At 34.7% G+C, this 13,544-nt stretch overlaps 1 protein-coding gene across 1 annotated transcript in view; it reads left to right on the top strand.

Moving 5' to 3' along the window:
- The window catches only part of LOC107599726 (arf-GAP with GTPase, ANK repeat and PH domain-containing protein 3-like), an 87,390-nt gene that overhangs the window by 56,874 nt on the left and 16,972 nt on the right, over positions 1–13,544 (top strand). The window contains exons 10-13 of the mRNA XM_016291409.1: positions 2,054–2,215; positions 9,738–9,892; positions 10,000–10,090; positions 10,603–10,825. Coding sequence (XP_016146895.1) covers positions 2,054–2,215; positions 9,738–9,892; positions 10,000–10,090; positions 10,603–10,825 — 631 coding nt within the window. The remainder of the gene's footprint in view (positions 1–2,053; positions 2,216–9,737; positions 9,893–9,999; positions 10,091–10,602; positions 10,826–13,544) is intronic.

Here is a 13,544-nt window from a genome sequence, read left to right as displayed (position 1 = left end):
GCCTCCATCTCTCTCTCTTTAAAGAGCATGCTAGCCTCGCGATCCCTCAAGGTAAACCCCCAAATTACGCCTAATGTTCTACACAGGCTAATGGTTGTTGGTGCCATTAGAATATGCGTTATTTGGCTCCGTGGGTTTCAGACATTCCCAGACCCGAGCGTCGTCGCACACACACACACACACACACACACACACACACACATTTGCACGCGCACACACTCTTATACACCCCAGGCCTGTGGAGATGAATGGAGTTTGCAACACTACAATGAGCTTTTGATGCCAAGACAATGGAGGAGGCTTCCCACATGTGTGTTTCTGAGGGCCGCTAACAATATAGGGTCCACTTTGCCAGGCCCTTCTGCCCCTGGGCTGGTCGGGGGGTTGTGGGTAATGGTGTCCCGAGGGTGCCCAAAAATGATGTCGAAGTGTCATGAAGCTCAGAAAGATGGCCGTGGCTTCCCTACTGGCACCCCCTTTTCTTACCGCGTCACAGAAACACACTAGCGTGGGGCGGCAGGTTAATATCGCTTCTATAAAATCACCTTACACCCAACCCAACCTCTCTTGTGCTCGTGTGGCGTCTCCCATTACAGCGTTGGTCCTCGGGCAACAGCAAATCATCATTTGTTACTCACGTGCACGTCCCCTTCTCGTCAAGCTAATAGAGGTGAAACGGAGGTGTGGTCCAGCTCTTGTTTTCCTCACTGGTTGTGGATCTTCACTTGTCTTGTAAAATGTGGTGGAAGCAGGTAACCAGGGTCCAAAATTAAGGAAAAATCCTCAGTCGAGCAGTAACCTTGTTTATGAGATGACAACATAATATGTGATCAGCTGTGTTTTCAAACAAATTAGTATCTCAGTTTTGCTAGGAAGCCACCATTTTTTGGTTTTTATATTATTGTTTTTTGTGTGTGTGTGTGTGTGTGTGTGTGTGTGTGTATCACTTATATTTGTGACCCTGGACCACAAAACCAGTATTAAGTCGCTGGGGTATATTTGTAGCAATAGCCAAAAAAACATTGTGTGTCAAAATTATCGATTTTTCTTTTATGCCAAAAATCATTAGGACATTAAGTAAAGATCATGTTCCATGAAGATATTTTGTAAATTTCCTACCGTAAATATATAAAAACTTAATTTTTGATTAGTAATATGCATTGCTAAGGACTTCATTTGGACAGCTTTAAAGGCGATTTTCTCAATATTTAGAATTTTTTGCACCCTCAGATTTCAGATTTTCAAATAGTGGTATCTCAGCCAAATATTGTCCTATCATAACAAACCATACATCAATGGAAAGCTTATTTATTCAGATGATGTATTAATCTCAATTTCGAGAAATTGACCCTTATGACTGGTTTTGTGGTCCAGGGTCATATTTAACTAATATATTATTTAAATGTATATTTTATGTGTTGTTGTTGTACATATATATATCATTTTAATTAGTATTAATAATACTAATAAGATATATAAATAAAAAATGAATATAAATGTATATAAAATAATAACAATAATATAAATAAAATAATTGTTGTATATTTTGCCAAAAAAACAAGTCAGAAAAAGCCTGTGATGAAAAACACACTATAGCATTAGCGTGCACATTTATTTCAATTGAACCAAAATCAAAGTCAGAATGATGTTTGTGTGTATAATAATAATAATAATAATGTATAAAATGTATGATGTGTTTTTATTGTTACAATATTAAATGCAGTAAATAAATAAAAATGTAAAATATTAATATATATATAATAGTTAATAATAAAATATATAATGTTAATAATATATATATATATACAGTATATATAGTGTATAAAATTACAAAAATAGTATTTATAAACAAATATGTATTATTATTATTGTTTTATATTTGTTTAATATGTGCAATAAAATACATAGTTTATATAAAGTTTAATAAAATAAGAAATCTAAAAAAAAAAAAAGTTGTAAAAATGTTTGTAGAATTTGACTCAGACTGTAAGGATTTCAGGTAATCAGGTATTCTAGTATTGGTTTAACTTCATGTCTGTTTTTCTTCCTTCAGCCAATGGGATGGCAGATCCTCTCAGCTCCGCCCCTGGCATGAGCAGCGCCACCAGTCCCAAACTTGAGCCTCCACCATCACCTCATGCCAACCGCAAGAAACACAGACGGAAAAAGAGCACAGGCATCACCAAACCAGACGGCCTTTCTGCAGGGAATGAAGGTAAAGGGACACAAAACTGTACAAGTTTGTGTTTGTACAAAAAAATGACCATGTACCATATCGCTTGTATCTCACTGTCCCATTGGTAACAACAAATCAACACAAACACCAGTAGTTTTTGGGCATCAGTAACTGTTTCAGCAGTTGTAGGCTTGTCTTAGTGACAAAATGCTATAAAAAAAAAGGTCCAATTGGCCTGTGGCTAATAAAATAAATTAATCTTTTTCTGAATTAGTAAATGCTTCCATTTGATCCATTGTTCTGTGCCACATGCAACAGAGAAGACCACTTGAGTTTTATTGCCCGTCCCAATGACAAATACAGTCTCCTAATTGGTTGTTATTGAGGAAACAATAGCGCTTCCCTCAGGCTGTTTTGTTGCCAATAGGCCAAATCCATCAACTAGATGGACGCTGTCCATCAATGACGTTGACACAGACACTTCCTTAAAAAATGGGTTTTTTTGGATAACCATTTTATAAATCCACCTAGAGCCAGTGTACATCTTTGAAGTCACAAAAAGACCATAATCGAGCATTAAATGATAATGTCTGTAGGTGCTCTAAAGACAGATTCTGTCAACATTTTCATAGCTTTTCCCCTCATCATGCTCTTCTGGATCACGTCCGTTTTAGCTGCGACCAGGATCAAGTTTAATTGTGTTTTTGCATGAGCTGAAATCGCCTCAAATGATCCAGCGCCACTATTGTGACTGTTTTATTCGTTTTAAATGTGTATGGATGACATTACAAGCTCAAGGGATCGCAAACGTGGTCATTTCCCATTGCAGCAGGAGTTAAAGACATTCTTAGCGCTCGTTCAGTCTCATTACGCAGACAGTTCCTCAAGAATACGAGGGCTAACCTCTGATTTTCTTAAGCTTGGCTTGGTCATCTGGCAGAATAGCAGCGGCTGAATGTGTGTGCGGACGCAATTTCCTACGAACTTCCATCATGAACGTTGTTTTTTGCCTCTGTGCAGTCGGAAAGGTTCTATTAGTGTGTGCGTGTCTGTTCTGGTGAGTGCATGCAGAATACAGACATATTGCTTAAGTATGAGAATCACTCACATGGAGCAAGTTGTATCTGCTGAAGGCAGAGGAGTGGGAGAGATGGGAGGGGTGGAGGGGGGCGCTTGGATCCTTGAATAAATTGCTATCAGTTTATCTCATTTGTTAATGTATTTAAATGTTAAATATTTCATAAATTTATTTTAATTATGTTTTTATTTTTGTAGTCTAGTGAACATTTAGTTATTATTGTGGCAGAAAATAAAACAATAAACAATTTAAAACAATTTGTATTGACTCTGCCTATCGATTATCAGACATCTGAACATATAAATAATCAGTATATAAAAAAGCAATATTGAACGATCTCTGATAATAAACAAATCAAGGCCTAATCAGCTTCTTAATTCCCCTTTGCCCTAAATACAAAGTATTTAGTCCTATCTTTTTTTTTTTTTTACTTCGAAATCTATATATATATTGTTTTTATACTGGTATAAGGATGTCCAGGTGGCATTACTTGTTTTGATCCTTCAGGCTGATAAATACACTTGCCCGGTTTCAGGCAGCAGCAAATGAAGCTTCATGTGTTTTTGGACCAGTGGTGTTGGTTCCTTGAAGCCCTGTGTCTCTGTTAGACCTTTTAAAGAAGATAAATGCGACTGCATGTATATATTTGTAAATTCATGTACATCAGATGATTGTTGGGGAGTGTTTATGTCTGCATTTACCTTCAGTTCATTGTCTGAAGTGTCGTGTGTGTGTGTGTGTGTGTGTGTGTGTGTAAAGGGTGTTATTGTTTACACTGTGTGTGTGTCTGATGGAGATGGTGTGTGCGTTCTCGCCTCCTCAGTGTTTGGCCTGTATCCCCCCCAGGCCTGTGTCAGTAATGGGCGCATGCTGATTGCTCTAATACAGGTTAGGAATATTGCCTTTAATGATGTGTAAAATGAGCAAACGCCGCCACTGACATTTACAGATGGCACAGGCAGGTCTGGTTCCTCCCAGCTGCCCGTTAATTCTTAGACACCAGCTAGCATCTCTATAGGCCCAGACCTGTTTCGTGTACTAGAGCACATGTGTTAGATTCAAGATTGTCACCTATTGGAGTTCGTAAAGCAACACACACACACACACACCTTGACTTAAACCCCTTGCGGCTGATTTGATGGATTTGTGGTCGCGTGGCCGCATGCTCTGACAGAATAGCAATCGGGTCACACTGGCAGGTCCAGATGTGGTACTGGAGCAGGCGTCTGACCCAGAGGGCGTTTGGACTAGAATCATCTGCTTTCATTAGATGGGATGCACTTGAGCAAATGTTGGCAATTCCTTTTCCTCTCCTTCGTTCTCACTCTCTGTGCTAATTTGCTTAGATTTTTTGTGTATTCGTGTTGCTGAAGTAGATCTCACCTTAAAGATCAAAATCTTTAGTGTTTAGTGTTGCAATAAAGGTTACTGGTCTTATTGTGCGTGATTTTTCAGTACATATTATTCAAAAGAAAAAAATGCTTTATTCCGGATGGGTGCAATCAAGTCCCACCCTTCTTTTTTGAAAGAAATTAATACTGTTTTTAAGCAAGGATGCATTAAATTGATCAAAAGTGACAGCAAAGATTTCTATTTCAAATAAATGCTGTTCTTTTGAACGTTCTATTCATTAAAGAATCCTGAAGAAATTGTTCATGGTTTCCACAAAAATTTTAAGCAGCGCAACTGTTTTCAACATTGATAATAATAAGAAATGTTTCTTGGGCAGCAAATCAGCATATTAGAATGCTTTCTGAAGGATCATGTGACACTGAAGACTGGAGTAATGATGCTGAAAATTCAGCTGCGCATCACAGGAATAAATTACATTTTAAAATATATTCGAATAGAAAACCGCTATTTTAAATTATAATAATATTTCGCAATATTACAGTTTTTACTGTATTTTGAATCCAATAAATTAAGCCTTGGTGAGGATCCGAGCATTCAAAAAAATGTAACAAATCTTTCCAACCCTAAGCTTTTGAACAGTAGCGTATAAGCTGAAATAATCTGTGTGTCTGAATGTGACTGCGGTATGAATAGAAACATGAATGAAAGATCGCAAGGGCCAGGAGGAGAGGAGTAGAGAAAGACTGTGCTTTTAGATGTTGTTATCTTTCTTTTATTGTAGCGTATTAATTAAGGTAAGTTGTTTCTGCCCTCTTTGCCTCCAGTCTTTCAGATTGGATTTTAACTGGATGTAGTCAGGCAGAACCTGCGCTGCTCCGTCTCATTACTGCTAATTTCTGAGCACCAGTGGCTGATTGGGAGCTTGTGTTATTGCACATTTTATATTAACAAACCTTAGAGTCTTTGGGTAGTTTTTTTTTTTTTTTTTTTTTGATAAAATGCTTTCTTTTTTACTTTAATGCAGTGCATTTTCACTTTTATTTTCTCAGACCTTCACTACACTTGGGACATTTTTCTTATTTTAGAATAAGAGAAAGTCATCAGTACTGTGAAATAATGCTTATGAAAGTACAGAGAACAACCAACGAATGTTATTTAAAATTAAATTAAAACTCTCGTATGTTTGAGCTGCTTTGTCTAGATTCGGATTATTCTGGACGTTCACTCAACCAGCTGCAGTGCATCCTGGGATTCTTTTAAAGAGTTTTGACACAGTTTGTTGACATGTTTTTCCTCCAAATTAAAAATGTAAAAAATTAAGTATTTAAAAAAAAAAAGAAACAAATTTGAAGTATTTTTTACTGAAGTTAAATATCACAAGCCTTTGGATCACATGCATATTACGATAATGCTACTATAAATTCAGTCAAGTGTTCAAACTTTTGTCTGGTTTTGGTAGTATATGTCTAGTTTCACAATAGGCACGTTTCCATTACAGATTTATGCGAAACTTTGGCGATATTTTATAAATGTTGATAAAAAAGTATTGCGAAATGACGGCATTTCCATTAACCCATGTTATGCAACTAAAGCGTCATTTTTTCCTCTCGCGATAAGTCATGGCAACGGATTTTGGCTACACTAGCCATTATATTTAATCGAAGGCGGCGTATGTGTGTATCTTGACAGAAGCAGCGCGGAGAGCAGCTTTTGGGACGTACCGTGGCGTGACTGGTAACACAAGCGTTGACTAGAGTGGCTGCGACCAGCTCCGGTGGCCGTTTCGGAGCTGTAACCCGCCGCAGACGTGTGCAGTGTAAATAGTCTAAGCATTAATGGCAGGGAAAGCCCCTTATACTTGAGAGCAACCACATATGAAGTGTTTCTTGGAGGTTATAGTACATTGAAGAATGATCATATGACTTTTTACGTACGCCATGTGACCTGGTAATGCGAAAAAAACGTTTCCATTGCAGTTTTGCGAAATATTTATTTTTCAAATTGTCTGAAAAACCACCTCATGCGAGCGTAAAAACTTTTTTGTGATATATGGGCGTTTTTGCTAAATTAACGCGTTTCTATTAAGTGTATTTTCAATTCGCAATTTCAATTTACGCAATTTGAAGGGTAATGGAAACGCAGTTAATGATTTAATGGCTTTTGTACTTTTATTTGCTTTTAGTGAAAAACTGTAACGTGTGTATATATATATATATATATATATATATATATATATGTATGTATGTAAAATATTTGAAGCCTAACATTTGAATTTGTTCATTAGTCTATTTTTCTTTTTCTTTTTTTAAAGGTCAAATGATTTTCTTTTTATTGCAATGAACTGCTGTTAATTTGGATGTGAATTACTATATTATCACCACTGTATTTTATGAGCAGAGAGGTATAGAATGTGTTTCAAAACCCGTGAACCTGTCTAGACCGCGTTTTGGTGCATTATAAGTACATTCAAATTCTAAGTAGGAAGCTCTATAAATTTAGCAGTAAATTTGGTCTCTCCTTTGTATTCAAAGAAATATTACCGAAATAACAATTACTGTTATTTTGTATGCTGTTTAACAATTAATGCACAAAATGAATGTTGCTTAGCTTTTTTTTCTCTGTGGTTTCAAGCTGCTGACATCAGAAACACAGTTGTTTTTTTTGTGAATAATTCCATATTGAAATTACCTGTTGTAATGGCAAATTTATCAGATGGCCAGCCAACAGAATAATTGTCTGTGTTCAGATGCAGAGGTGTATAATCACTGGACAGTGCAATGCCAGATAATTGTGTTGCTGTTCATAATAGCAGGCGAGAAATTAAATCACGACAGCCAAAATGTTATCCAAATACAATATATTCCCTTCTGTGATACTAAAATACAAAATATGTGCCATTTGCACGATCTACTTATTACTAAAATCAAAAGTAAATATTTACTTTTGCTTTCATTTGTGCTAAAAATGAAATGCGTTCCCTTATTTTGACCACATTCTGGAAAATACTACTAAAGTAGTTCCATCGACCTTTGTGCAACATATTTATCCATGTGTATTGTGCATCCCGTCTTACATTTGTGGTTGATTTCCAGCAAAAAGAAGCATGAAATGTAAACAAAGCAGAGAGATCAACTGGGGCGACAGACCTTCACCCTTTAGTCCTTGATTTAGACACAAAGCTGCTGGATCTGTATTGATCTCTGACCTGGAGTCAAGTCCCGTGAATAAATCGGATAATTGAGGAGGGTGTCAAACTAATTGGATTGTTGCCGTTCGCTTGAGGCCATGCGCTCCGCTGATGGGAACGGGAGTCTTTGCCAATGATATGCATGTGTTTGGGTCATCATATGCAGATTATGGATCGGCGATGAGAGGAGATACAGATTTATATGCTTTACATTCAAGATAAACGCTCAACATTGCATCTGAATTTAAAGTTATGTGTGTAGTTTGTATTAGTGATGGCAGAAATGTGTCATCTGGTAGAGACTTTAAAGTTTTGTTTCTACAATGTACCAACTAATCTTCATTTGTTATGAATAAACTTATCCTTTGGTTTTATATCCATTAAGTTCCAAATAAACATGATAAAGTAGCTTTAATTTGTAAAATCCAAAAAGTCAGCATTAAATGCATTGAATAATATATAAAAGGAATAATATGAATATAAATGAGTTTATATTATATAGTTATATAATAGTTAGTGAAAGGTTTATATTCATATTCATTTTTTATTATATTTTTATATATTATTTCATAATTCCTTGATAATTCATGATAAACATGATAAAGTAGCTTTAATTTGTAAAATCCAAAAAGTCAGCATTAAATGCATTGAATAATATATAAAAGGAATAATATGAATATAAATTAGTTTATATTATATAGTTATATAATAGTTAGTGAAAGGTTTATATTCATATTCTTTTTTTATTATATTTGTATATATTTTTTCATAATTCCTTGATAATTCATGATACATTTTCTAAAAATGAGACCTAAATAGAGTTTATATTATATAGTTATATAATAGTTAGTGAAAGGTTTATATTCATATTCTTTTTTATTATATTTGTATATATTTTTTCATAATTCCTTGATAATTCATGATACATTTTCTAAAAATGAGACCTAAATAGTGTGCTAATAATCATTATTATATTATATTTTATATTATTTCCCTGTTAAGTAAATATTGAAAAAATTGGACCTTATTAATGTGCTAATAATCATTTTATTATATTAATTATATATTATATTATATTATCCTTGCTAACCCTGTTAAATATATGTATATTTTAAAAAAAATAATAAAAATCTCACAATGTAGAGGATAAATTTACCAAAAAAAAAAACTGGGGTTGGCACATGACCTTGATAATTCATGATAATTTCTGTAAACGTGAGACCTCAGTAATGTGCTAATGATCATTTACGGTGGGCGTCAATAAATGGTGTTATGTTGTGCGTTTTTAATACTAATAAACAGCCTTTTTTCTGTAGAACAACTGCAGTAATTGAACTTATTATGGCCTCATGCAGCTTCATCGGCCGTAATACTCGCGTGTGCAATCATCGTCCCGTACATATCAAAAGTAATCATGGTTTTGAACTGAATATTGAGCAAATTGCAGAAATGATGGTCTGTTTTTCACCTCTCGCCCCTCATTTGAGCTCGGTAGAAACATTGCAGTACCTCGCGTGTGTTTTTGCGATGTGGAAATTACTGTGACCAGAATGATTAACCCACATTATATTCTATTTAGGCAGCTGCAATAATAATGAGTCTTCACTGGTAATGAGATAAGTACTCTAATGGATGTATTTACCTTTTTAATCACTTGGATTTTACGATGCTGATGAACAACAGAAACTGACACTAATCGCAGATACCCATAATGCACCTTGGATATTGGCCATTTAAATGTTTGCATTTTCAGCCTTTAGTGAAGATGATCTCGAACTTGGAAATAATGGTATTTATGTTTTTGTTTCTTTAATCTGCAATTTCATTCATTTTTTTTTTATAATTTGATTATTATTTTTAAATCTGTCAGTATCAGACATACTCTTTACCAAATTGAACAATCACTTTGTGTCCAAACTCATCTCACGTTTGGTGTGTTTCAGAGCAAGAGGAGTCATTTGAGTTCATCATCGTGTCCCTGACGGGTCAGATGTGGCACTTTGAGGTGTCCACGTATGAGGAGAGAGAACTCTGGGTTCAGGCCATTGAGAGCCAGATATTTGCCAGTCTACAGTCCTGTGAGAGCAGCAAGAACAAGGTAAGATGATATTATGTTTATTTAGATACTGTGGAAATAGGTTAATATGCCTTATGTATCCTTCTGCTCTTTTCAAACGGTGACATCTGAATTATTATGCCACGTAGTCTCGATTAGGAAGCCAGAGTGATGCAGTGGTCATCCAGTCCATCAGGAACATGAGGGGAAACAGCTTCTGTGCAGACTGTGACGCCCCCAGTGAGTAAAACATTGTGACGGCACCCATTTCTGGACATGAAGCTAGATTCATTTTATTAGACATTTTATCATATGTTTGTCTTTTCCTTTGCTGTATAGTGTCATGAGGTATAATGTGATAAAGTACTGTAAAATAAAATTAAAATCATTTTAATAATTTTTTTGTTGGGTAGTTTCACCCACATTAAAATAATAAAAATAAAATAATTAAAAATAATAAAATTAACTTAGATAATTTAAAATAACTTTTAAGACATTTTTTCTATTTTTGTTGGGTAGTTTCACCCTCATTAAAATAATACAAATAATATTAAAGTAATTAAAATAATAAAATAAAAAACTTTTATTAAAATTCATTTGAATAATTAAATGAAAATAATTGTTCTATTTTTGTTGAGTAGTTTTACTCACATTACAATAATAAAACATAATTAAAAAATAACATACAATTTAAAATGAATATTAAATAACTTTAATAATTTAATAAAAATACGTTTTCAATTGTCTCTCAGATCCGGACTGGGCCAGTCTGAACCTTGGCGCTCTGATCTGTATCGAGTGCTCTGGGATGCACAGGAACCTGGGCACCCATCTGTCCCGCGTACGGTCTCTGGACCTGGACGACTGGCCTGTGGAGCTCAGCATGGTGATGATGGCCATCGGGAACGCCATGGCCAACAGCGTATGGGAGGGCTGTGTGGAAGGATACATCAAACCTGGGGTGGACAGCACCAGGTGAGTCATCTGTCCACAGCATTAGCTGGTAGCCTTGAAAACAAGATTTTAAGTCAAAAAATCATCATGACAAGATCCTTTTCTCCCAGCCCCTATGAATTGAAGTCATGTTTAGAATAGTTTTGTTAACTAATAAAATCTATTTATTTTTGGTTTTGTGTTATTAGCCAAGTTTCCATCCAGTTTATTAGCAACTTTCCTTTCTATTGTGCACAAGCTTAAAAACAAACTTCAAAGGCTGCAATTTGATTAGATATATGCACTACATGTTTCAGAGTGAAACGTGGCACTGTGTTGTTTTACACGTGAGCAGGTCATAATCTGGTGTTTTCAGTGTCTCAAAGCGGCTGGGTTTACAATACTGTAAATGCTGCTGCACATGAACTCTATCTCTGCATCTGTTTGTGAGTTTGGGACACTTATTACATGCATTTGATAATGCAATAAGTGCTTATTGTCAACAAAATAGAAGCTTTAAAGGCTTCCTGCATATTTCCGCCAGAATAAAATCTTGATGTTATTCTGAGGTTTAACATTTAAAAAAATAAATTACAACAATCATAAATATTAGTATTGGCGTAAAATTATTTTTGTTATTATTATTACTAAACAAAAATTTACAGGGAAGAATTAAAATAGTAATCTCTTATTTTGTTAAATTTTTTTAATTAATAGTAATAATGATGATAATAACCATTATTATTATTATTGTTTTAGAATAATATAATATAATATGTGTATATATATATATTTAATGTATTTATATATATGTACATGTATATGTATATGTGTGTGGCTGTACATACACTTATGTAGTTGTTTTTTGGTGTTCGGCTTAGTGTTATGTTAGAATCATTATTATACCTTTTGTTCTTTTAATATTTTTGAATTGTTTTTAGCTTTATTTTTTTGTTTTCATTTAAATGTTTTAGTTTTGAAATGTTGTTGTATGCCTTTGTCATTTTTATTTAATTTCTTTTATTTTCTTAAAAGCTTTTAGCTTTCAGTTTTAATTACTTTTTCTTATTTGTGTATGTTTGAATTGATTTTTAGCTTTATTTTTTTGTTTTCATTTAAATGTTTTAGTTTTGAAATGTTGTTGTATGCATTTGTCATTTTTAATTTATTTAATTTTCTTAAATGTGTGTATATATATATAGTATTTATAGAGTTTTAGCTTTTAGTTTTAATTACTTTTTCTTATTTGTAAGTCGCTTTGGATAAAAGCGTCTGCTAAATGACTAAAAGTAAAAGTAATATAATTTTTGGCTAAATTGTGCAGCTCTAAAACAAGCACAGCAAACCTGGAGCTTTTTTTTAAATTGCGTTATAAATTGGAATTTTATCAGAACAATCACAATTTGTAGTCAATTTGAATAATGTTTGTACTTCTTAATCATGTTCTATAAATGTTTTATGAATTAAACGCTCAAAGAAAGCTTTGTTTTGCGTAGTCAGACATTAAACATGGCGGCTGTAAGTATTTAAGAAAGTGAAGTGTAGTATTTGAAGATTGGGCTCTTTGTTCAGGATGTGAAAGCATATTCAATAAGCATTACATCCAGTGTCAGTTAAATGATCAATGACTGGATTGTGTCAGAGTCTTCACCCAGTCATCGCTCCATTAGTGCTGTTTGAAGAAGATGAGATGTTTCAGGAGATAATAGGGTCCATAGACCATTTTCTGGAGCTGCTCACCTGCTCCGCTTCCAGGCGATGTCTCGAGGTGTTTCCCCCCTTTAAGCCTGACACACTCGCTCACATTCCCAATCTGTCTAATGACCTGGAGAAAAGAGTGTTTTTGGTGGCAATTAAGGACACTATTACAGTCCCAAACCGCTCCCCTTGGGGCTGAACTGATAGCTCTCGATGGCTCTGACAGCTATCCATCACTCAGAGGGGTATATCAGTCACTCCTGAGGGTATGAATCCCGTCAGACACCTTCACACCGCCTGGCCTGTGCTTTGGTCTAGTGCATCATAATGCAGGATTTATTGTAATGCTGCTGAACTCTGTCTTGTGCCTTTATCTGTTAGATCAGGCTGAGACATGCTGTTGGAATGGCAGTATCCAGCACATAATTCATCATGCATGTTTATGTTACAGATGTGAATGATGCCTAAAAGGGTGTGGCTTGTTGAGGAGAGTTCTGCTTTTACTTTACAGTGACTGAACTTTGCCTAGTGCATGGATGATTTATGAATGATTTTTGCCTAGTGCATGATTAAACAGGTCAGAGAAATCCCACAGTTTTAAACCGAAGGAGGCCATGTCGAGAGACTACAATATTATTGAGATATGAGAATGGAAAACCACCTGGCAGCCATCTAAAACTCCTTAGCAACCACATAGCAGCAAAATAAAAACACTCATAACACCTTAGCAACTGCATAGCAACACCCTGGCAACCACCTACAATGCTCTATCACCATGGTGACCAGCGCCACTCAGATTTTCTAAATCTAGTTTTACGCTATAGCCAATAACCAGTATGATGACTTTATGATATGAATTTTTTACATTTTTAATTTATTTAGATTTTTTATTTTTTATTTTTGTTCAAACCAAATGTGCTTTGAGAAAACCACATTTAAAGGTGCTATATAAAATCAAGTTGTATTTATTTATTTTTTTATGTATTTAAGGCTGGTATTATAAATGTATTCTGTTTTTATGAGGTCTGGTAATTGTATATTATATTCCTTTTTTCATGTATTA

The sequence above is a fragment of the Sinocyclocheilus grahami genome, unplaced genomic scaffold (assembly GCF_001515645.1).
Source record: "Sinocyclocheilus grahami isolate Dianchi unplaced genomic scaffold, SAMN03320097.WGS_v1.1 scaffold270.1, whole genome shotgun sequence".
Classification (NCBI taxonomy): Eukaryota; Metazoa; Chordata; class Actinopteri; order Cypriniformes; family Cyprinidae; genus Sinocyclocheilus; species Sinocyclocheilus grahami.
This window is presented reverse-complemented; position numbering and strand designations above follow the sequence as displayed.